This window comes from Pygocentrus nattereri, chromosome 10 (assembly GCF_015220715.1).
Source record: "Pygocentrus nattereri isolate fPygNat1 chromosome 10, fPygNat1.pri, whole genome shotgun sequence".
Taxonomy (NCBI): Eukaryota; Metazoa; Chordata; class Actinopteri; order Characiformes; family Serrasalmidae; genus Pygocentrus; species Pygocentrus nattereri.
In genome coordinates this window covers 26,412,690-26,439,269 of record NC_051220.1, presented here as the reverse complement: position 1 = coordinate 26,439,269, position 26,580 = coordinate 26,412,690, and the positions used below count along the sequence as shown (strand labels likewise).

At 38.9% G+C, this 26,580-nt stretch overlaps 1 protein-coding gene across 3 annotated transcripts; it reads left to right on the top strand.

The window, feature by feature from the left end:
* The first annotated feature begins 304 nt into the window (after nt 1-304).
* Nucleotides 305-26,056, top strand: LOC108428627 (filamin-A-interacting protein 1). Of its 3 annotated transcripts, XM_037541760.1 has the most exons (8): nt 305-389; nt 517-1,247; nt 10,779-11,064; nt 14,734-14,907; nt 15,782-15,960; nt 19,909-22,708; nt 23,324-23,392; nt 25,209-26,056. In XM_037541760.1, exons 3-8 carry the CDS (start codon nt 10,786-10,788, stop codon nt 25,416-25,418), a joined length of 3,711 nt encoding a protein of 1,236 aa, XP_037397657.1. In that variant the 5' UTR covers nt 305-389; nt 517-1,247; nt 10,779-10,785; the 3' UTR covers nt 25,419-26,056. The 3 variants fall into 3 exon arrangements, with proteins under 3 accessions (XP_037397657.1, XP_017555226.1, XP_017555225.1); XM_017699737.2 differs by lacking the exon at nt 23,324-23,392 and having other exon boundaries at nt 25,212-26,056; XM_017699736.2 differs by lacking the exon at nt 23,324-23,392.
* Nucleotides 26,057-26,580: the final 524 nt, after the last annotated feature.

The following is a 26,580-nucleotide window of genomic DNA, read 5'->3' as shown; positions in this document are numbered from 1 at the left end:
TTGCATAGTCTCAGCTAAAGTGGCATAAAGCAACACATGATGCCCAAGTAAAATATTAATCTTTAACTGTGCGGATAGTTCAAAACGAAGCAAGCAACAGCAATCATAAAGCATTATAAAGTATTGTGAAGACCTACAGGAAGTAATGCTTAGCATTAAATGGGATCAGGGAAATGTGCTAGCCTACTCCTGCGGAACAGTGGGAGAGTGTTTCGTATGATTTTTTTATGGGTGCGGTGATGAAACACAGGAAAGCAACAGGGAGTGGATACCCTTTTCAGCTTTCAGCTTGAGCAGAGTAGCTGTTATTTTTTCCAGTATAGCAGATATGGACACAGAGAGCCACTATGCAGGAACAAAACTTGACTATCAAGCCTCCAATGACTATGGTGAGCGGTTGCAGGGTTTATGTTGTTTTTGGTTGTGATGTATTTTAAATCACACTGAATTTGAATAATTCAAAAACCACTGGCTGCAATGTGCTCATCCATCATTTCTTCTGTCTCATGTCTCAAGTCTGTTCAAGAGCAGGCCCGCATGCTCAGCCTCTGAGCAGTTCCTGGACTGCATGCTGGATGGTGTAGTGGCAAAACTGGACATGTGGGAATGGGAAAGCTCAGCTGTCAGGTCTGAGAGCCTGCCCCCAGACTCACTCACATGCTGAGGGCTATAAGTGAGGGAATAGTGGTTAAATATAGCTTAGCAGAGCAGCACAGCCTACAAGTGCTCACTGTGGGAGAACAATCACAGAGTGGGCGCGCACAGTTCAGCTCAGTGGACTCCTAGCAAAGCTACGTCTTTTATTAAGCTGAAGAACCTCTATTGTTGGAATAGAGTTATAGGTTTTCTCGAAAGAGACACTATTGTGCTGCCTCCTCTGCATTCTGTCCTTTCTCGGCAGCTAGTGTGACTCCCTCTCTCCCAGTCTCTCTCAGAGACATAGATAAGGGTTTTCTGCTGCCCTCCCAGCTCCTGCTTCTTTGGTTAGCTCATGGCCTGAAAGGAGAGTGGGAGCGCAAGAGTGAATGTGTTTAGACACCTGCTCTGTGTAACGTTACATTACCTTTGTGACTTGACTTCTCTTGGTGAACTGGAGAGAGTGTGGTGGGGAACCACTGTGCATCTGCTCTTTGATGTTGCTAGTTGTTCTGATGGAATGCTAATCAGAAGATACCAGGAACCTCTTTAGCAAGGACCTTACTTCTATCAAAGGATTATCTTCACTGAAGGCTCAGGGACCATTGTGGGTAAGTGTGAATATCTGTCAATATCTATGAATAACCTTCTTAATTGGAGGCAGTCTTCCTCATTGAAAGCATAAGGACAGCTTTGTATATTTGTACTCTGCCCCAGCCTTTTCTATACTTTTCAATGGGAGCAGTTAAGGTGTAAGATATTTGTGGGATGCTGAGATATAATTTGACATCATTCATGTTTTACTGTTGCTTTTGTGAATAATTCAAATCCTTGTCTTAGTACATATGATAGATGAATATCTGTCAAATTGTTCAGCGAATTTGTAGATGGAAGGGAGCTTCATTGAGGAGATATGCTTTACTTTTGCCTATTCATATTTTTATCCTTACTGATATCACTCGGGTGACTACATCACCTCTTGCTGAAGGAAGAGCTGATAAATGAATAGCTAGCTAGTGAGATCATTGCTCTGTTTTGACTGATGAGTATGACAACATGAAAGATAGCATTCAGAACAGCTCTTTTCCCATAGAGAATACAAAACAGTCATCCATGTATGAAGTGCACATAGGCTTCTCTGGTTTACTGTGCTGATATTCAAATCTCTGTAAAACATAACAGAAAGAGTATAATGTACAGAGGCAAGTTACTTCTAATTCTGTCTCAGTGTTCAGGATTGAATTACCAAAAGGCTGGTCATTTGCCCTTGCTCTTCATGCCCACACCAGTTGCTGTATCTCTCTCTCACTGTCTTTACGATCTCCAGGCTTCACTGTAAAACCGTTAGTTCTTTGATACTGTATCCAGGGAGGGGGTAGATGGGGGGTTCTGAGGCTGGGGTTCTGGGGGGTAGTGGCTCTGGGAGGTGGGGCATTGAGTACAGCTTCACCGGCAGGGCTGATACTCAAGCTCAGCGCCTGTGTGGTGCCAGAAAGCATACAATACCAGCTCCCAAAGGCCTGATCTTACCCAGCAACAGTTGTCACTAACACATATGGTCCACATAAAGCTGCTTACAGTCATGGCAGAACTATAGCACTGTGCTGATGTATTTTCTTTCTAAAAGCAGTTTATAAAAATCCATAGGAATGTTAAAGTTGGAGACATAGTACATTTTCACCACTAACTTACAAAGAATCTTGCCTGTCATCAGGCATATGCCCTAAAAAGGCAGCATTGTCTGTAATAACCTGAATGTACATGTTTAAGTATTAGTCTAAGTTACAGGAAAACACTCTTCACCAAAGCTGACAGATAACAGGAATTTAGCAATAGTGCTCCTCTGGTGCATCAAGCTAATTTATCAGTGAGTACTGGACATTTTTCCGGCACTTCCAGGTGACCTTTGTTCTTCCCTGCCTAACACAAAACAGCAGACCTCACCTATCTGCCAAGAAAATGACACCCAGTGAAATTACTCAGTTTTTTTCATATTGATCGAGCTGTTAAAGGGTCTGTTAACCCCCTAAAGGGAGATACTGAGACACTGGCAATTCGTCTTTTTTTGTGTCTCTGCCTGCTTTTCTCTTCCCCATTCTTGGGGTGAATTGACCATAGTTAAGCCTCTAGAGACTGATATGGAGAAATGGAGGCTAGATTGTTGTGTTTGGTCAGGAATGCCACTATTTGAATTACTTTAATTGTTGTTTGTTGAAAAACTTTGGAAAAGAAATCAAACTGAGCTAAATTGATGACAATATGTATGCACCAATGATTAGTGTAGGCGCACAGGGTCATTGAAGATCACCTTAATATGTCTTAGCAACTGTTAATTGAATTCTGATGTGCATCATTGATTTTTATTCCATCATTTGTCCATCACTTATGTACACATACTCTTAACAGACATCGGTACAAGCAAGTACATTCATGGTGGAGAGATACAAGCTGGGTGGGCGAAGGCAAAATAGCACTGAAACAAGCCCTTTTCACATTTACCACTATGTTACCATATTCAACACCACACATAAAGCTTGTGTAGGTTTACTGTGCATTTTAGGTAAATAAAAGGCTATATTTGCATTTTAGGCATTGCAACACCTGGTTCCTATAAACACCACTGTAAAGAAATAGGTGCATTACTCTACAATGAATCACTTCACATCAAACCACTCTGAATGGCTTTGTTCACATCTCAACCACTGAATTATGTAGAAATTTTGAAAAATCAGTATAATTGCCCTTTAAGTGGCTGCTGTTGAGTGTAACATTTTCTATATTGAATTCCTCCAGACTGCCTCTTCAGCTTCATACTGTATTTATTGAGTGTTTTCACTGTATGAGTACATGCACATCATTAGTTCAAGCTCTTATCAGATTCATGCTGGGAATTTTTAATGAAGCTTCATGTTTGTGTTGCTTTTGGTGCCTTTGTGGGTTCCTGAAGCTCTGGAATGATCTAGAAGACTTTCAGTTGTACACGTTTGGAGATGGCTGACCTGATCAGTCTGTTTCTCCCTGGTGTCACTTGTGGGTGCTATTAATATTACAGCATGAACTTTACTTCTTTTTTGAACTCCACCTCCTCTCGACATCCTTTTAAAGTGCCATGTGATGATGTCACGTAACCAGAGAAGCCTAAATGGTTTGGTTTTGATTTACCAGTGACATACTCCATTCTGCTCTCTCAGGAGTTTAAGGAAGTTGAGTTGCAATGCAGTGCAAGGTCTGGCTGTGAATATCAGGTTCATTCTTGGCACCTGCCATTAAGTAATGTTGTTGAGGACTATATTAGAATGTAATTTAAAGAATAGTACGTTGGTATGTTGCTCAATGAATGGATGCTTAGTTAATGCTTAGTAAAGACACAAACTAATGTGATTCATTTTGACTTGTGCACATTATTAGTGTAAAATTGAGGTCAAAAGAATATGACACTTCTAAATAGATATGACCTAATTCCCATATTTGCAGACATTCTCATATGGTGTGTGTTATTGATATAATGGTTTGCAGGCTTATGCATAATTCGAAAGGCAAAACTGTGTTGTATTCTGCTGCCTGGTTCAGAGGGCTACATTTAAGAACTCGGAGGAGGATACTACAGGATGAAACCCTGTATGAAAACTGTCATACTGCCTGGGTGGACATGTCAGCGTAAGAGTTACAGATGTCTGATATAAATAGAAACATATCGTTATATACAGTAATACCAGCTGTGCATGGTCCAAACTGTTCATACCATTGAATGCTCTGAATTTAAAGGGGAATTCCACCGATCTTTGAACATTTCTGTATAATTCAATCAAATAAAATCATTCAGAGTGATTTGGTGTGAAATGCTCCATTCTAGAGAAACTTGAAAAACTGTTCACAGCAGTGGTGATAGTAACCAGATGTCCAAAGTGCTTAACAACTCAAAATACTGCCTTGCATACAATTATTACACTAAATAGTTATGAATGTGCTGTCTGATGCCTGAGACGTTGATTTTGGTTACATTTAATGAAAAACATTCAGCCTAAAATGTAAGTATAAGGTACATGCACAGCATTGTGAGGAAAAGAGACTTCAGATTTATTTATTCAAAATTTGAGCTTGCAGCATAAATAAATACATATACATTCTCCTACATTTTTCTCCCCCAAAAGTTCTGAATCTTTCGGTCTTACAGCCTCCTTGTCTAGAAGCATCTCAGTCACAGGTCTTAATGTGAGACGAGGCTAAAATCGCCTCATAGTTGCAGACATCATGTCTTACCATTTGCCAGAACTATGCTATTGCCAATTCTCTAAGGCCTTATTTAGACACATTGAGGTCACCATGTGACAAGTCCACTGAAATCCTTCATTTCTTCAATGGCAGCATAGGAATGTGGAATTCGGACAGCTGCTGGCACCAGTCGGGGTCTTTTTAGTTATCTTCAAGAGCTGACTTCACATGCCGATTTAGAACTACAGCACTGCCAGCTGCAAGCTCAGCAACCCCCTGAAGAGCATAAACACCATATGAAACACGTCTCTTCTAAAGATCAATATTGCTTTAAAATGATGTGTTAATGTTTTAACAATGACAAAGACAAACATGGACTGATATTAAAAGGCCTGTGTTATGGAAAAGGAAATGTTTCTGAAAAATTGAAATTGAAATTTAACGTAGTGTGTATACATGGTTAAAGGTTTAAAATGCATAAGTCACTCCCCAGTCTATACAGCCCATATAGGGATTGTACAAACAGACATTTTTTTGTTTACCTTTTGTGTGATGTCACAAAAAACAACACATTTTCATATATGCACATATTTAGCTTACATCAATTTAGCCCCACACCTTCATGTTGAAGTTACAAGGAGTGTTTTAGCACAGACTGATTTCTGAAAAACAAAATAGAGATCAATCAGAAACCAATCAGAACAGAGATCATTTACATATATATCAGTCTTAAAGGCACTAAAAAACAACCTTTAATTCTATAGGTTACATACATTATCTATAGGGATAGATATAGGTTGGAAAATGGTCATGTATGAATTAATTATGACTGTTTTTGATACATGAAACCACGTAAATGTCATGAGTGAACCTCGGGGGAAAAATTCATACAAGAAGATTATGCAATATGGGCATTTTAATGTTAACACACTATGTTTTTAGCATTTTGAGTTTGAGATGGATGTTTATTGTATATACATTAAAGGAATTGTGCATCAACTGTGTAGGACACATAATTTTGTATACAGCTATTGGTTTGCAGGGGGAAGCCCTAAAGTAATGCAAACTGACATTTTTTGTGATCTCATTTTAACCTAGTAATCATGTGGGCTTGACTGCGCCATGTAATGCATGTAAGGAATCATCACACAACCTAGAAAAGCAGACACACCTTTAATGCTTCCACTGGATAACTCTCTTCTTAAGATCAGTGGGCCCTTTCTGCCATCAGGCACATTGCAAATACTCCTGACAATATTGGGCCCATAGAAGAACTATGTTTACATGCAGATTGATGATGAAGTGATACTTCTCCCTGTCCAATAAGCACACGTGTAGGGAATGAACTATAAATATCACCACCTAAGAGTTGGACCTGAAGTACATATGAGATTACATGCAACCATATGAGACTGAGCCTTAGTCTTAGTCACTGATTTTGTACAGCATGAAAATGAACTCAAAATAAAAATAAACCACAAAAAGTTGGTTTCTGTGATTTCACAGATGCTGAAGTATAGTTTTTATGTAAAAATATATATATATAAAATATAATATATATATGTATGTATATATATATATATATATATATATATATATATATAAAGGGCTGTCGATTGAATACAATCAGACTGAGGTGTTTATTCTCACTCTGTTCAACAATCTGATGAAAATCTTCGTTTACAGCTCACTATAAGTAATCCGATGCAAAATAACGCGCATGCGTGGAGCAGCGTTTAGCGTAAACGTTACCATGACAGCGAACGTCCTTCACATGTACTTATAAAGGAAGCGGTGAGAGGAGGACGTCGTGCTCTGACACACGTCTTTTAAAGCCCAGAGCATAAACTTGCTGCAAACCAGCTTCTGCCCCGCCTTGTTGAACGCGCCGCGCATGCGCAGAACGGATTCACACGTTTCCATTTGAGTGTAATCGGATTCTGGCGTTTACACGTTTATTATTCTTCTATTTAACCAGTTATTAAAGGTTTACCCATCTCGTTCAATCGGATAGAAATTGTATTCCGAATGGCCCCAATCGGACTAGACTATTCCGATTGAGGTGTTTACACGGACGTATTCTATTCCGATTTAACTGTTATTCGGATTATTAACGGATTATTAGGCTGCATGTAAACGTGGCTAGTGAGCAGCCACATTTACAGGATGTTTCCATGCTGTAGCTCTGTGGTCTTTAATGAAGTCCAACATTGTGTAATTTATTTTTGTTTGCGCAGTACTGTGAAGTCCTATAGGCTGTGACTGACAGTTGAAGTTTTATTTAGTTTTTATTTTCCTTTGTTACACATATCTGAACTGAGACACAGTAGTATGTGACTACATGTCTTATATTTGAGACTACAGCTCCCTAATCTATTACAAATCCAATTTTGTGTTTTGTAGGTTCAGTATTACTGCCTAGTATGGGAGTAATTAAAACTCCCTTATGGTTTTCTCTTGTCCCAGCAGTTTTTAACATAAGTACATTTAGCATAAAATGTGCTCACCATTTCACTTAAAAATCCTTATTTTTTTAACATTTACACAGATTTTTAAAAATTTTGTTTAATTGTGATTAACTATATGAAATATATGAGATTAATCACGATAAAAAATGTTCATCATTTGACAGTCTTAATATATATAAATAAATACACAGACATTTTTCTGGACAATAAATCTTGTGTGTTGGTGGTTCTTTTGCTTGCTCAAATGAAAAACTCCAGGGTTATAATTTGGCTAAAATACTGACAGCTTCATGTTTATGTTTATATATTCATATTATGTATGTGGTGTTACTCATGACACATTAATTGATTTTAAAACTGAAATAAAATAACAGAGTGGATGCAACATTTGTAATTAATACATGCAATGGACTATATTTCAGAAAAAAACTTTGTCAGTAGTGTTACAACTTTACTGATATTGTTCAATATAGTACCCAATTTTTTACACTTTAATTACACATCTGTTGGCCACCACAGTGGTAGAATGATCTATCTGATCTTTCATAATAGAGGTTGATTTTGAAGGTCACATTGTGCTATAGGATGAAGAACCACAATATTTTCTTGAAACTAGAGTCTAGTAATTTCAAGACGAGCCAACAGCACTCAAACCCATATTCAGGACAAGAAACTGCAGATGATGGATTGCATCTCTCAGATTCTGTGCTGTAGTTTAGCTGAAAGAGTTCAGTATGTTTGGATGACTGGAAGCTGTGAAAAAAGATTCCATTAAAACTGTTTTCTGTATATGATCGTGGGAAATTGTGCTTTTACAGTGACTGTCCACTGAAGCAGTTCTCCACCAGAGCACGTTGGCGCCCTTAAACATAGGCTTGCTTGTCCACTCGTTGTCTTAACCTTGGTGGTTGGTTCAGATATTTAATACACCCTCTTTGTATAAACACCAGTGGTATTTCCAGCGTTGTCTGGCCAGTTTCCCCTGGACAATAGACAGAAACAGATACCTCAGTGCACAAATTAGAGTGACAGAAGAAAATTACAACAGCATTCCATCACTCTACTAAGGGTTACTTAGCACCTCCTCTGAAGTGTTAATTTTATGTCAACAGTTTATTGGACCATCTCATTTCAAGTAACAGAGAGTTTGATTCATGGAACAAGGAATAGATTTTGTATTTTTCAAGTGTTTGTGCCAAATATTTGTGGTAGCGGAACCAGGTTGTTGTTGTTGTTTTTGAGAATGAGGCTGCCGAGGCCAAGTTAAGTAGCACTTATGGATGCCAGAGTGCATCCCATATTCCTGTAAAATGAAAGGTACCAATAAGGGTTCTCTGGAGTGATGCCATAGAAGAACAGCTTTTGGGTTCCTAAAGAGACTTTTTGTCGATAATTCTTTGTGAAACTTATGAAATTTATGAAAAGAAATTTGGGATTTACCTTATTTAAGGTTAAATGACCTCCACATAATGGTTTTATAGTATATGGTTTTGTACCAATTAAAGTGTTTTTCTTAGAAATTAACATCCAAGGAAATAACCATTTAAGAACCTCAAGAAAGCAGAATTGACCTTGAAGAACCATTTAAGAACCTTAACAACACAATCAATATCCATGGAAAGGACCATATAAGGACCTTAAGAACACAGAGTTAACATCCTAAAGAAGAACCACTTAAGACCCTTAAGAACACAGAATCGACATCCAAGGAAAGAACCATGTCTAGAGACCACATTCAACACCCAAGACAAGAATCATTTAAGAACCTTAAGAACAAAGTCAATACCCAAGGCACAGACAGCTCAAGAACCTCAAAAACAGTAATGTTTGAAACCTAAGAACACGTTCAATATCCATGGCAAAAACAATTTAAGAAAATTAAGTACACAGTAGTTATCCAAGGCAAAAAACATATAAGTACCTTAAGAACATAGTCAATATCCAAGGCAAAAACCACTTAATAGTCTTATGACACAGAGTCAGCATCCAAGACAAGAATCATGTTTCAACCTTAAGAGCACAGTCTCTTTCCAAGGCAAGAACCATGTAAGAACCTTATGAACACTCATTATCCAAGGCAAAAATCATTTAAGAACATAAAGAACACATCCAACCAAAAATTTAAGAGCACAGTCAACATCCAAGGTATGGACCAAGCAAGACCCTTAAGAACATAGTCAATATCCAAGGCAAGAATTATGTAACAACCTTAAGAACAGCCTCAACTGGGACAGTATGAAGACAACAACTATCTTTATAATGCATGGATGTATGACCATATGTCCAAACCATCTCGTCTTTATGACATTTACGGTCAGCAGCTACAGTTATCATCAGCCTAGTTATCCTCCTTCTTTGCCTTTTTCTCTGTGTGCTCCTAGTTTGATGGCACCACACGACATTAGACAGATCCGTCCTAGCAGTTCAAAGAGTTATAACATCTCACCTTCAACAATGTTCTCTCACATGGTCCTCATGCTTGCCAGCCAACACCTGGAACATGTTTCTGAGACCAGCAGAGATTTGAGAACACAGATAAAAAGCTATTCAAATCCTCTTTTATCAGCCCATTCAAAGAGACAGAGATAAACGTTTGTCCTTTAGGCATGTGTTTAATCTCCTACGTTTATGTATGTAGTTACCCATCTATTAGGAGTCTGCTTTTTTGTTTCACTTTTAACAGTTAATTTAGCAAAAATGAACATCAGTAATTTGATAGCTAGGCTGTACATCATACAGCCTACATTGGCCACATTTCCTCTCTCAAACTCCTGCTGAGAACTTTTACTCTTTTGCAAACAAAGCATGTGACCAACTTCCAGCTGACAGGACCTGTAAACCTTTGAAAGTGCTGCGGAAGAGTTGTGTTTGATCTGTGTGTACAAGTGAGTTCAGGAAGGTGGCGACTCAGAGGTGACAGGTCTCATGACTTCACCACAGCCTGTTTTACTCAAGATGTATTTGAAACAAATTAGCGAAAGGCATGATGCAATTTCTGGGGTGTTATTGTCACTAACACAGTCTGCATCACGTTTCTTTATTCATTTAATCCTTCAAAAGTGTAGAGAGACTTGTAACCTGAGACAGTGTGATCGACAGGAGACCACCATTATGCCTTTGATGGAGATGGACTATGACTCAGAAGTGTGTTATTGAAAGAAATGCAAGCATAATTTAATTGCGTTCCTCTCATATTTACTATCACATGATGAACTCAAGGGCATGAGCCATAGAGCACATCCTGATTCTGCCTCACTTAACCTACTCACCTAACCTACTACTAGTTTTGGTCATACATGGTTTAATGTGCTATGGTGGGTAGTTTCAATATGGCTTTCTCTTAATTATTATGGTGTGTTTATCAATGAAGCTGCATTTATATTATAGAACCAGCAAAGCTGTAAGTGCTTTCAGTTTTGTATGCCACAAAGGAAGTGAGATTTTGTTATTTTTCAATTATAGAGGCAACATGAGGTCCAAAAGCAATGGAGCGGACAGTCCAGCCAATGGGGTCCTGGTGGTCCCTCATGCAATACATGAGATTGGTGAAGAAGAGGTGGGTGAGGAGAAGCTGCTGGCTACTGAGATAAATATGAAGGCCAAAGTTCAACAGAAGGATGATGAAGAGAAGCTTCAGTCAGAAACTGATGACAACTCCACAAAGAAAGATGACCAAAAACTAGGCCTGAAGGATCTGTCCAAAGACGACCTTCTTAAGTTGCTGGGAATCATGGAGGGAGAGATTCAGGTAAAGTTTATCATTGTCTTGAATGGTATTAGCAATTTCCCTGTGCATATTGAGGAACCAGGAAATGAATCATCAGGGCATCAGGGTTTAAAAGATCTTCATTGTTTTAGCAAAATGTTCAGTTGAATGACAGGACTCAAAAACTGAACGTCATATGCATAATATTAACATAATATGTATGTATAATGCATAATTAAAGGAAACAAACATAGGTCTTCATTAAGGTGTTGCAAGCTTGCCGATGTATGTGAACTATAACAATGAAGGTCATCATGTAGCTGCAGGCAGCCAATCTTGCCACACAGTGAAGTTTTGCTATTTTTTATAGTTCACAGTAAGTCACACTGTATCTTAAACCACATCAAGCACATGGAGAAAGTTTTTAGGTATGTACACCATATGGACAAAAGTATTGGGACACCAACACATTATGGCTATGGGCACTTTAATGGCATCCCATTCTAAATCCACAGGCATTAATAAGGATTTGGTCACCTCCTCACAGCTGTAACAACTTTGATTCTTCTGGGAAGCTTTCTACAAGATTTTGGGGAGTGTGTCTGTGGGAATTTTTGCCCACTCATGCAGAAGAGCATTTGTAAGGTCGGACACTGATGTTGGACAAGCGGGCCTGGCTCGCAATCTCTGTTCTGGTTCATCTCAAAGGTGATTGATGGGGTTGAGGTCAGGGCTCTGTGAGGGACAGTGAGGTTCTTCCACACCAAGCTCACTCACCCATGCCTTTATGGACCTTGCTTTGTGCACTGGGGCACAGTCATGCTGGAACAAAAAAGGACCTCCCCCAAATTGTTCCCACAATGTTGGAAACCTACAGTTGCCCAAATGTCTTGTTATGCTGACTCATTAAAATTTCCCTTCACTGGAACTAACAGGGCCTAGACCAACTCCTGAAAAACAACACCATAGCATTATCCCTCCTCCACCAAACTTTACAGTTGGTAAAATACAGTCAGGCAGGTAGTGTTCTCCTGGCATTCGCCAAATAAAGATTTGTCAATGAGATTGAAAGACAGAAAAGTGTGATTCATCACTCCACAGAATACGTTTCCACTGCTCCAGAGTCCAGTGGCGACATGCTTTACACCACTCCATCCAACACTTGACATTGTGCTTGGTGGAGTAAGGTTTTTATGCAGCTGTTCAGGCATGGAAACTCATGCCATGAAGCTACTGGTGCATAGTTTTTCTGCTGATGTTAAAGCCAGAGGAGGTTGGAACTCAGTTATTGACTCAGCAGTGTCGGTGACACTATGCACCTCAGCGCTCAGCAACCCCACTCTGTACATTTACATGGTCTGCCATTTCATGGCTTAGTTGCTATGGTTCGTGACCACTTTTAAATAATACCACTCACACTTAAATGTAGAACATTTAGGAGGGAAGACACTTCACAAACTGGCATCCTATTACAGCACCATGCTCAAATTCAATGACCTCTTCAGAACAACCCATTCTTCTACAAATGCTTGTAAAGGCAAACTCCATTGCTGGGTGCTTGATTATATACACCTGTGGCAATGGGACTGAAAGAAACACCTGAAGCCAATGATAAAGTGGTGTGTCCCAATACTTTTGTCCATATAGTGTATTTATGAAAAAGATTTGCCTATCGACAGTGTTTGTTAGCAATGTTAGCCTTGCAGGTCCAGTGTTAAACTAAAGCAGAAAAGTTTGGACAACACTCATGTCTTGACTGATTGACTACATCTGGTGTTAGTGAAAAATTGTGTTTATTTGATTTCTCACCAAACTATTCCTTTAAGGATACATATGTTAAATAAATATAACAATATACTTAATACATGCTTAAGTGCAATACAATGCCAAGCTATTTTGCTCTTAAATATTGATTTACTTACAGCCTGATAAGCTGAAACTGAAATGTTTCATCTTGATCCTAATGGTCCACATTCCTTTTTGCTTGACAACTGATGTGCTGGCAGGGTTCCTTCATATCAATGACAAGCCTCTCATTAGAAGGATTTATGGTGTGTTTAGGATGGGGAAAGAACTCTCTGAAGGAGAGCAGTGGGCTCTAGTCTGGACCTTCTCTCCTTCTCTGAGCTGGTCAGACTCCAGGCCGAGTCGGTGTGTTTGGCTCTGTGTCAGCTTGCTTGCCCTCAGGTCCTGACAGAGAGCCATTAACACCTCATCACACTATAGCTTCACTGTGGAGCTAACCTTTATTATGCTACAGAGGGAATGAGAACAGAGTGTGAACACAGCAAGTCAAGCGATCCAAGTCACTCCTCAGACATGAACACTTAAACCAGAGGAGGAGAAGGGACTGATGACAGTGGGCTGATGACAGCTCTTTCTGGCAGCTATTGCTCATGCTTTCTTGAGCCTTCACGCAAATGTGTCTTAGGAACTGCATTAACCTTTTAACAACACTCACTTTGAAATTTTGCAGGTCTTCACAAAGTCTGTAAGGCTTTTGTAGACCGTTCAACTGAATAAGTTCAAACTGCCATCCCTAAACATCCCCATACTAAATATATACAATATGAATATCATCATCATCATCATCATCATCCTAAATTTTACTTACATTTTTGCATTTTTTTCAATGTTGTTAAAAAAAAAAAAAAAAAACATTTTAGCCTCCCCCTGTATTTTAGAGCAGGAAGTGAAACTGCATCCCTGTCCCTCATGACCAGGCAGTGATCCCATTGTTCTAAAGTAAATTGTGTCTCAAAGTGTGAAAATCGGTTTTTAACATTAAAAAATTTTACTACTGAAACACTTATTTCCTGCAATTAACTGAACTTCTTTGTTTTAATAAAAATATTATGATGTCATGTGTGTATAACTGTTCATAGCAGTGTTTGCTAGTCATGTACTGGCGAGCATTTTTGAGTTATCCTCAAAATTAGCAAAAAATTGTCACTACTAAAACATTTGTTAAAGTTTTGGTAGTTAAAATTACCATAGAATACTGATTCATTCATTTTAATTTACTAATCATAATTAAGCCATAAGATCATTCAAAGAAAAAAGGGTAAAATTTTATTAGGATGGTCCACTGTAGATCTTTAAAAAACACAATGTGAAAGGTTTCATTAAATCTGTCCCCAACCCTAACACTAACCCTAACCTTAACCTCAAGGCAAAATCTACACCTACCCCTAAACCTAACCCTAACCTTAATGTTGTCGACAATGAGTATCACCAGAAAGTTTGTTAGTAACATAAGTAGCTGTAGATCCATCTAAATAAAGTGTGACTGAAAAATAGGATTATCTGTATAGGTGTTGTGTAGCATTATTAACTGCCCATCAGTAAAATGTAAGTGAATAAGACTTCGAGTTACTATAGTTTTTGCATACATCTCATTGCCCCTTTTACAAGTCACTTCAGGGCCATTTGGCTCCATCTAGTGTCACCTAAAATGTGTTTTTTCTTTTCTTCATTTCAGTGGAGAAAACTAAACTGAATGTCAGGAATGATAGTGACCATATCACTGTACTATGCACAGACATGATTGCTGTTGCAAATAACATCCAAATAACACAAGAAGGGCATAATTTAGTTAGATTAATCGGATAAGGTGTGTTTAAACAAGTAAACAGCAGGACCACAGCCAGGCTATAACTACACTGTGAGCAGAAAGCACTGTGATTCCTGTGTTCCATGCTCATTCCTCAGGCTCGAGAAGATGTTATACGGCTGTTGAGATCTGCACTCAGTCGCCCAGAGATGCTTGAGTCTTGTTATGGCTCAGTGGGACCCATCAAGCCCCTTCAGGCCCTGCAGAGAGACGGACTGCTCATCAACAGCCGCACACACCGTGATGACGTGTATGAAAAGCCTATGGCAGAGGTAGTACATATACACTGGGAGATCTTATTGAGTTTTACAATGTTTTGAATTTATTCAATAAGAGTTTATTAGGTGTGGGGTGAAATATTACAAAGTAGATAGTAGAAAGATTTAGATTGATATTTCAAGCTCATGGGAACAACAAGACGCTATTAATTATTAATGTATACTGAAATACTACAATTTCTTAATTTGTAAAAGATTTTTTTATTTTTCTGCAAATTATTTGAAAGTTATGAAATTGTAGAGTATTCACATCAGAAAAGAGTACTGTCATACATCTGTAATAAGCAGCAATATCAAACCTTTGAGTGGTAATGTAGATATTACACTAATGCATTATAAGCATTAGGGGTGTAACGATTCACTGAATTCCTGATTGTGTTTGATACAATTCATATTTCGATATAGCACAAATAAAGAGTGTCTGAAAATCTATATTAAGTTTCCCATTTTCAGTTCATTAGAGCATTCAATGTTATGAAACTACAATATTTTATAGTAGTGCCCCTCCCACAAGCCAGTATGTTAGCTCCAAGCAAGTATATGCGTATGAGGAAGTGATGTTTTTAGAGAAGGGAGGGTCTGCTGTCATTATGGGCTTGCTTGTATCATTTTTATTATATATTATGCAATATAATCAGTATTAAACTCAGTACTTCATTTGATCCCGTGTGTTGAATGTATTGTTTGTTACCTGTGCTTAGTGAATTGAGAGGCCTGTATTGAACACTTTGTATTGTTACTCTATGCTAGTAAGCATACAAAGTACTAAAATGCTTTGTTTTTGGTTGTTGGGATACAAATATGTACATCATGCCGCTTGCTCTTATACTAATGTGTTGAATGCTGGCTTTCTTTATGTGTCACTCAGTTGGACAAGCTTCAGGATAAGCACAGGGAGACGTATCGGCGCATGCTGGAGCAGCTGCTGCTGGCTGAGAAATGCCATCGACGTACTGTTCATGAGCTGGACATTGAGAAACGCAAGCACATAGACTACATGAACAAGAGTGATGACTTTACCAACCTTCTGGAACAAGAGAGAGAAAGGTAAGTGCTGTGGTTGCAGTACTTCATTCTGAACAGAGAAGCCACATGTTTGAAAAAAAAAATTACTGCAGTGAAACAGTAAACGAAATAATGCCTTGTTTCAAATTTATTCATCTAAAAATTAGGAGTAGGCAGGACTGAGTCATACTGGGACCTGCTGAGATAATGAGGGCTAATTTACTGTTCAGTGTGTCTCATAGCATCAAAGCTGTCCCATGGCACCAGATCCAGAGGTCAAAGGCATCGAGGTCATTGCCATGGACACAATGAATACTGAGAGGCCAGCAGGGTATGGAGACAAGAGTGAGAAATGTGTATTGCGTGCAGGAAGCAGGGTGGAGAGTGCACTTCAAAGGGGTTGAGAGGGTCAAACAGAGGCCCTGTCAGAGTCCGTGTGGCCACACAGCAGTCATGAAAGCAACATGTGCTGACTGTATTCAGATGAGTAGTGAACTACAGATCCAAAGCATTGCCTTTGCTTTCCCTGATAACTTCCCATATAACTATCTATTATATTCTCAAGGTAGAAAATGTCACATATGAATGGTAAAGGTGAAAAGAGTTTTGGCGCTTTCACGTATACCACAAATACATATTCAGCTATTGTGACTTCTTCCAGCTTTCTGGTTAGCCCCATTTGTTTGGCCATTTTCCATGTGACTTTCCAAGTTCCATTGAATTAATGTTCAGTGCAGCCCTCACATTAAGTAGTTCTGGACCAGAGCAGATCTAAATAGTTGACAGATCATAAGAGACAAGAGGTAATTTGGAGAAGCCACTAGTCATTTGTCAACATCAGGCTGAGGCCCCAGCTTTGACCCACAAGCCACAAAACATTACAGCGAATACCTTCAGCTTATGATGGTGGCTTACACTTTGTTGGATGTAGGCCTTTGCATTAAAAAAAATTGATGAGTGAAAATTCATACAACTAACCTAGGATATCAGTACATGTTAGACGTTGCTCTTGAATTGTCTTCTGTAAAATCATGTTCATATAAGGCCTGCAAAACACAGTCACAGCATGAATGAGTGAAAGATGTTTAATACACATGTACACATAGTATACATATACACATGCATAGAGCACTGTACAAAAATCGGAGACCACCCATCGTTTATTTAATTTCCAGCCAAAACAGACATTAAGAACAAATGATTTATTTTTTAGATGTAATAAATACAAAACAGAAATTTCCAAAATTAGAGTTACAAATTGTAATAAATATATAGAATGTGGGATTCCTAACAACCATGCAAGACCTGGTAGACCAGCAAAACTGTCACCGTCAGTTAAGCAATGCTTAAAGCTTTCGTCTTTAAGATATGGGAGAAAAACAAGTTTCACTCTTGCTTTTGATCTAAAAGAAATCCACAGATGTTTCTGTCCATACTTTCAGTGTGACAAGACATCTCTACACCAACGCACACTATTTCACAAGTCTGAAAGGATGTGTAGCTGCCAAGAAGCTGTTATTGAGAAAAGGAAAAGGAAAAAAAAAGAACAACATTCAACAAATCTGGAACTCTTAGAACAATGGACTGTCCATCACAGACCTCAGCATCATTGAGATTACTTGGATTGCGAAAAGCAGAAAATCCAACCAACTTCTAGGAGTGAACTTTGGAGGAGGAAAAATATCACCAAAATTGAAACCAAGTCTCCCGAAAAGAATGAAAGCTGTAATAAAGACAAAATGTGGGCTCCTTAAATGCTGAAATCTTTATATTACATTTAGTTGTGGTGAAATCTTTATGTATTTTATCCAAAAAATGAATTTGTACATAAAGGCCATTTTGAATGGAAATGAAATACGTATGTACGTTGGTCTTTTGCATAATAGTGTACATCACATAAAGCCACGAATCCAAATGGGATTTAAGGATGGTCATTTTTAACAGGGAGAATGGCACCCTCTTAAATCCCGAATAAATCAGTTGTTTATGTAGGTAGTAGAATTCAAATTTGAGAAGTGTGACCTTTGAAAGTTAAAGGGGGATGCAGTTTTTGGACATCATATCAGCCCACTGTGCCAAGTGATATCTTGTGCCCCCAGTAAACCACGATTATAAACCTTCTCCATTAACGATACTTTACAGAGTGGTCCCTGCACCATAAACACACATGTGCAGTCTCATACCAGCACTCTCATACACTGCCTATACACAGGGAGTGCACGCACACTCTCACATAATGTCTGTCAGTCAGCACCTCAGGGTGGAAAATATTTCTTCATCTCTTACATTCACACCTGTTTTTCATGCCATGTGAGAAGAGTGGAGGTGACGAAGAGAGACATGAAACTCCCCTGAATTTTGTTTATCTGACAGTAGCCTATAGGCTTTTTCTTCACATTCTTGTAGGCTGATCAACTATGAAAGGTTCAAGAAATACTGAAATAAAAGTACTTGCATCATCTTTGTTTAAACAAACTACACTACTATTCAAAGGTTTGGACTCTATATTAATAGTGTTGCTTTGCTTCCTGTAACTTGTTATATAGGAATCCTTAGCTAGTAGTCTGAGTTTTTAATAACCCAGCACCTTAAAATAAGGCTAACTTTTTCACAGTGATGTGTCATCCCTATAAATAGAGCCAGTCTGAGCTCATAGGATCATTTCAATGTTTTTCTTCATCCTTAAGTGTAGAGTTGCTAAGTGAGTAGTAGTCACTATGTATCTTAATCACAGTACATGAGCTCTCAGGTCACCGAGCCATTCATAGTAACTGATGTTGTCCAGGAGTGTGAGCAGAAATAAGGGACCTGGGAGGACACACATTGCAATAATGTAATTAGCACTGCATTCATTTCATAAACACAATTTTTCCTACACACATGAAGCTGTACAAAGACGAGTGTAATTCCAAAATTCGGTATATACATGAGTTATAATTTAAGATATAACAAGTATTTAGAAACAATCACAGCGGGTGTAAAATGGAAAACACATTTTTATTTCACTAGTAAAGATGGTGTTAATCATAATATAGCACTGATAGTTCTTGTATGTGCAAAGCCATTTTTTTCAATTGTTCCTCCACTAATAAGTTGCATGTAGTAATACTTACAAAACTGGAAGAAGAAATCATTGAGATGAGAAGGAAAAGGCTGAAATCCCACCCTATCAGTGTACAATGCAGAGCTTTACAAATCTGTGCCATATATGGGCAGTATGACATCATCAGCCAGTCTGGTCCGGGGGAGCTTTGCACAAATTTCACCTATCATTGTCATGATAGCATGTGTGGAATGTGATGGGCAGTTCCCCACAGAGTTATAGGCCTGGCCTATGGCTGCCAACTTAGATGCATGACAGTTAAAAAATTAGGAGCACTCACTGAGGACATCAAAACCACAGGGTAAGTTTGGACTGCTGTTTGCTTTTATCAAAGAATAGTGACATTTACTGTTACATCCTATGCTGTTGTAAATCTTTATGTAAAAGTGCAAACAAACAGAGTGTTGTAAGGATAACTAGATGCAAGCTTAGAAGAATCAGTTTATGGAAAGACAGTGTGAGAAGTAGAGAATGTGGGACACAGCCAAGCTTGGGTGCTTAGTTAAACATTCACTTGCAATTTGGATTTTTGGTCACGGTTCCAGCAGCAAGGGTTTAAGAAGTGGAAGTGCTTTTGTCTGGCAAAACTGCCTATTTGTGCTAGTGGGGGTCTCTAGCTTATTCAAGTGTGAGAAGCATGTTAAAAAAACAGACAAGAAAAAATCTCTGCAGTCTCACATTCTAATCTCTGGTTTAAGACTACATCAACATGTGAGAAGCTTGTAATAAATGATAATGTTTTCTAAGCAGAAAAATGAATTCTTGGGAAAATCTGTTTTCTTTTCTCTAAAAAATTTACAAATTGGAAGCCACAGTATCTCGTAGTATATAGGCCATGTTTGCAACTGTTTAAATGACTAAGCTTTTGACTTGTTCCTCTTCTTCAGATTAAAGCTGTTGCTCAAGCAAGAGAAAGCGTACCAAGAAGTAAAGGAAAAGGAGCATTCTAGACAATTGCAGAAAGTTCGTGGAGAGCTGGTCAAGTTGAAGTCTTTTGCGCTCATGTTGGTGGATGAACAACAACTCCACCTGGAGCAGATTGACCAGCAAAGCCAGAAGATCCAAGAACTTCTCCAAAAACTCCAAGAGAAAGAAAAAAAGCTGAGCGAAGTTGAGGCCAAAGCAAAAGAGGACAGCCAGAAACTCTTGAACCTTGAGGTTGAGCTAGAGGTCAGGACTTCCAAGTTTGCACGCCAGCATGACGAGATGACAGCTAAACTGGCCAACCATGAGACTCAGCATAGGCAGCTGTGCCAGAAACAGGCAACTCTGTCACAGAAAATTGAGGAGTTGGAAGAGACAAATACTATTCTGCATAAATCAGCAGCGGAGCTACAGGAGCTGCGTGATAAAATAAGCAAGGGGGAGTATGGCAACTCAAACTTGATGGCGGAGCTGGAGAACTTGCGTAAGAGAGTCTTGGAGATGGAGGGCAAGGATGAAGAGATCACCAAAGCTGAGTCTCAATGCAGTGAGCTGAAAAAGAAACTCCAGACTGAGGAGATCCACAACAAGGAGATAAAGCTGGAGGTGGAAAAGCTACAAAAGAGGATGATGGAGCTTGAGAAGCTGGAAGCAGACTTCAGTTTGGGCAGGACAGAATGTGCCCAGCTGCAGAATGCTCTGGAGAAAGAAAAAAGCCTGACGAAAGAACTGGCAGAGGAGCTAGTGACAGTTAAAATTCGCATGAAAGAACTAGAAACATCTGAGCTGAAACTGGAGAAGGCAGAGTTGGCTCTGAAAGAGGAGCTGATGAAGCTCAAGTCAGTCACTGTAATAATGGTTAATGAGCGCAAGAACATGGCAGAAAGAATACGGTCTGAGGAAAAGAAGAGAGAGAATCTGGAAAAATTGTTTAAGGCAGAACAGGAGAAGGTTATGGAGGTCACTGAGCGGTTGATAGAGGAGAGTAAAAGACTCCTAAAGCTGAAATCTGAGATGGAGGCAAAAATAACCACCTTGGTCAAAGAGAAAGATGAGCTGAAGGTCAGGCTTACAAAAGAGGAAGATAAATGTAAAGATTTAAGCTCCAAGGTTTGTATGATGAATCATGTTAATGATGAGGTGAAAGATGAAGAAAATGATTCTACAAAAAAGATGTTAAGCAAAGAAGTGGGTAGTGCTTTAAATTCAAGTAGAAAGGATGAAAATAAGGTACTAGAACTAACTGTAGAAATCGAAAGGTTGAGAAATCGTCTCAAGCAGCTCGAGGTTGTTGAAGGAGATCTGATCAAGACAGAGGATGAGTATGATATGTTGGAGAAGAGGTTCAAGAGTGAGCAGGAAAAAGCAAATTCCCTCTCGCAGCAGGTAGAAGAAATGAGGAGTCAGATTGCTTTGAGCAAGGTAACAGAGAGAGGAGAGGCGGTTAGTCAAGAGGCAGAGTTACGGCGGCAGTGCAAACTGGAAGAGGCCAAAAACAGAGACTTGAAGGCAGATGTTCAAGCTCTCAAGGAAAAGATCCATGAGCTTATGAACAAGGAGGACCAGCTTTCACAGCTTCAGGTGGATTACTCAGTCCTACAACAAAGGTTCCTTGAAGAGGAGGACAAGAAGAAGAGCATGAGCAATGAGGTTTTCAATCTTACCAAAGAACTTGAGATCACTAAACGCTATAGTCGAGCCTTAAGGCCCAGCAACAATGGAAGGAGAATGATGGATGTTCCAATGATGTCCACAGGAGTGCAGACCGATGCTGTTGAAAATGAAACAAACGAAGATGAGGACACACCTGCTGTGTTCATCAAGAAGTCTGTCCAAGAGGAGAACCACATAATGAGTAGCCTTCGTCAGAGAAGCCTTAAGAAGCCTGCTGAAAGACCACCAGTCCGCGAACTCTACCCCTCAACCGCTAGTGATCTTACTCTCAAGAAGTCCTGGATTCCATGGATAAGGAAGAAAGACAGCCATAGCCAGAGTACTTCGGAAAAGTCTGTGCATATAAATGGAGATACTGTACATTCTGAGATTAAAATGACACCAAAGCAAGGCCAGCCATTACACATTCGAGTGACTCCTGACCACCAGAACAGTAAGACAGCCCTACAGATTAGCAGCCCTCCTGCAGAGAACATCTTCAGCAGTTCCATAGTCGCACCTGCACAGGGTGTTCAAAAGCCGCGAATAACAATCATTCCCTCGACGGCTGTTTCACCAAATGAGAGAGCCAGAGAGCCAAGGTGTCCAGAGAGAGCCAAATCTCCAATGACCATCACAACTGTCTCAAGAGCCAAGTCCCCTGAGAGCATGAAAACTCCCTCCACTGACAGGTCTACGTCCCCCTTATCCCTCATGTCAGTTAGCACCTCCACACTGTCAGATATATCCAGCTCCCCTGAGCCTCAGGAAATGATCACAGGCAGGGCTGTATTTAAAGTAACTCCTGAGAAAAGAATGGTGCCCACACCCATTAAAAAGACTAGCTCAAATGCTAATATCATCACTACAGATGACAATAAGATTCACATTCACTTAGGTTCACAGTTCAGAAAGCCCTCTGAAAGCAACAGCTCTGTGGTCATGGTCAGACCTGTCGCAGTAGCAGCTGAGAGCAAAGAACTTTCTACAGGCACAGTGCTACGATCACCACGCCATGGCACCATCAGCAAAGCAACATCAAACAAAGTGACAAGCAGCCTCACCATCACGCAGGTCACCACAGCACCAGCCAGGCCAACACTTTCTGTGGTAAGTGCTATGACTCATATCAAACACTTACAAATAATATTTTTGTTTTGATGTTGATAAATTGACAATATTCTTATCGCAAAATATAGCATTTCAAATTGCCTGAATATTTTCTGTAGAATACACATACTATTGTTTGCTATCTGTTGTGGACCAGAGGAGGATGGGTTCCCTTTTCGGGTCTTGGTTCCTCTAAAGGTTTCTTCCTCATTGGCTTGCTCGTGGGGGCTTGGATCTAGATTTTTTAGTAAAGGTGCTTCGTGACAATGCCTGTTGTAAAAAGTGCTATATAAATAAACTTTGACTTGACTTGACATGCTTGGAGAAGTTTAGAAATTTACAAGAAAACAAGAAGAAGACCTGATCCCATGTTCTCCTTCAATCAGTTTCACTACATAGTGAAATCTGTGTTACATTGTACCCTGCATTAGGTTGTGCCCACTCCCCCTCGATTACAAAACAACAAAAGAACCAGCACTTGGTTGAGTGTAAAGAGTCTTTTTGAGACGGCTTTTTTTTCCTCCAGTGAATAAAATTTGAAATTGAGTAATGATGTGGCATGGCACAGTCAGGGAAGACCATCAGTTCTGTTCAAAAAGCGCTCTTTTATTATAGAAACAGAAGAAGAAGCTGCTCCCAACAGCCCAGCTCATGTCACCAAAAGCCATAAGATCTCACCTCAGGGTAACCCCCTCCTTACACAGAACACCCCACTCCTTGCCCAGACACCCCATGTCACACAGAACTTCCACACTAAAAATTACCGAAAAAACAACAACAATAACAAGAACAACAGCCAAACAATAGTAATAACTGTCTGTTTTAGGAGGGAAGGCAGGGCTCACAGAATCATTTTGCATAACAGGCCCTAAAGCCCCTGTGAGTTTACATGTATATTATGTGAACCATTTTCTACACATCCTCATCCTACACATATATTAACAGCAATCATAAATAAAATGGCCACATTTAGGACCCGGTTGCAAAACCATTCCCTTGATGACAAAATCCCTAATGCAGTCCTGCAGCCATTTTTAGTTTCTGCCTGTTTTGGAGGTTTCGGAGTGTCTTCAGTAGAATAAATGCTGTTCTAAACATTCCACTTTGTGGTCCTGCAAGATGTAATTTCTGCTGCGTTTGGGGGAGTTTGATTGAAGCCAATTAGCAATTAGAATGCTTCAAAACAGAATGCATCCTGCTGAATCCATCAGCAATCACATTACCAGTAAAGGCCAGAAGAGAGAAAGTTCCACTGGCAGCTATACATGTCCATGCAACTATGTTTCACAGATGACGTGATGTGCTTTGATCAAGAATAGCTTGTTTTTTTTGTTTCTCAGCACTTTCCTTCTTTCACCATTCTGGAAAAGGTTCATCTGTGTTTTATGTTTGTAAGACTTTGGCTCAGATCTCTACAGACTTCCTTATGTCCTTTTAGTCAGATGTACCTTGGCTTTCTGTGTGCATATGTGAAGAATCTCCACATTATGTACAGACTCTATACAATTAAAGATTCTTTTCTTAAATTGTATGCGAAAGCAAAGAACCTCAGAAACCTTTATTTTTAAGTGTGCAGATCATGGAGAGTGTTCTAAATCTGCTCAACAGTTTTTGACTGAAACAATGTATTCTTGCTTCTTTACAGTGTACAAAACATTGCAATATCAAAACATTTTGATTGATATATTCTAACTTTTCATGATGGTTTGCTTTACTGGCATAGATACTGCAGATGTCTTCATGTTTAGAGACAACTTTGAATGAAAATGTTGTGTACAATCGAGATCAATTAGATCATTTATTAGGTCTCTTGTGCATGATGTTGTGCCAGACACACTGATGATCAAGAAACAGTTAAGTAACCAACTGTCCAATTGTGTAAGTTTCTCTGAAATGCAAGTTCTCTGCCTAGATATAAAGAGCTTTGATTCCTCATATGGTTCACTCCTTAAGTAACATTGGATTAAAGCTAACGTTCTGCATGTTAAGCATGCAGTTAATGATTCATTTAAAGTCCTACACAGAGACTAGAACCTAAACAAGAAAAATACATTTTCACTGAATAAATTACTTAAGGACTGAAGTAGAGCCTTATGTCAGAGCTCCAAAAATGGCAGCACCTTGTTGTGTAGTTGTTCCTACTTCAAAAGCCAACAAACAAACACACAAACAAATAAAATACTTTCAATTCCATGGGTGATTGTGTAGCTCATGCAGAAACTATGAAGAGTGAGAGTTGTTTCTTCATCAAATTAGCTTTCAACACTACTGTTCATTCATATAAAAGATTAAAACTATTACTCAAGGCTTTGAATGGCCCAAGTGTTCATACGTTTGCTTAAGTGGAGTGATTCAGTTATTCAATGACAGGCTGTAATGCAGTATAGGCACTCTATCCTGTAAAGTATTTACTGTTATTAAAAGGATTAAAAACCTCAAACGTAATTCTGTATTTTAAATTGCAAATTTATTACTCTTTTTTTAAATTTTCTGTCCACAGCAGCCTGTTATGGACCCCCAATCTCCTCGATCTGGGCTCACTCGCATTCCTATGTCTCGTGGCATGAAAACTGGGAAGGCTGTACTTGGGGCGCTGGGCATTACCACCAGTGTGAAGATGGACTCAAAAGCGGAGAGCCAGGCCATGCGAATTGAGATGAAGAAGTCGCCTATTGGCAGTGCCACTCTTCAGGGTGGCGGGAAAGGCTGAAAGAGCTCATAAAAGTTTAAGGTTTGCAAATAGTCAGAGCCAACATGATGAAAACATCAAAAAATCCAGTGGGTCAGAAGGTGGCTCATATATTTTAGATGGCTTATGGGAATTGACTGCACAGTTTCCAAATCAAAGCAGAGCAGTTCTTCATAGGTGAACGGACAATGTATACAATTGTAAATGCAGACAATGTCTGTGTTGTCATTTCTGTTTTTCTCCTCCTTTTTTTTTACATCAAATAAAGAGTCATACTATACAAAAGAACAAACATTTGCTCCAAAAAGGAGCTACACTGTTGTCACTCTTACCTATAGCAAACCTGAGCCTGGCTTTCATCTATGAATTCTTAGCATATGATAGAAGAAAAACTACAGTTTTCTTGTGCAGTAGGGTCAACTTTAAATATCCCCTGTAAACCGTTAGAACGAGCAGAGGTGGTAGTTTTGCTTGCAGTGCCACTACTATGAACCAATTAAGGGAATTAATGATAGGCTCACATAGTGGGCTTAATTCGTTCAGTGTTGTATATGTGTTGGTTAATGTTTTTACTGAGGCCAAGCTTCTTAATGTGTAACAAATGTTTTTACTATTGTTTATAAGATAACTGAAATAAAATGTTTTTTTTTTTCTTTTAAGTGTGATGCATTTGGTTTCAATACATTCACTTCTGCTTCTAGAGAGACACAAAGTGTGCTCTTTGTCAAGTTTTGGGTTGCTAATTATAAATATCAAGCTTTCAAAAGTAAATTAAAAATGTAGATAAAAGTATCTAAATAATTCAAAATTGAACAGTGCAAGTTTATTAAATATTCTAGCTTTAGATTTCAGTAGAGATTGAAGTTTTTTTGGAGCTTTTATTATTTTATTCATGAAGAAATATTTTATTTCCAGATATTTGACCAGTCGCCAAATAAAACAAATTAAAAAACGTATAAAATATACATCATATATTTAATCAAAAACGAAGACGTTTTTAAAAAGTGGACAGGGTGAGTTTATCAAATATTCTAGCTTTGTATTTCTGGAGATGGAATAAATCTATTTTTGGAGCTTTTATTTGTATGGACATCGTTGGCTAATTATCGCATTTAAAATTTTTTTCAGACATTTGGCCTGTTATTGAATAGTAATATAGGTACAAATTTATGAATAAATGAAT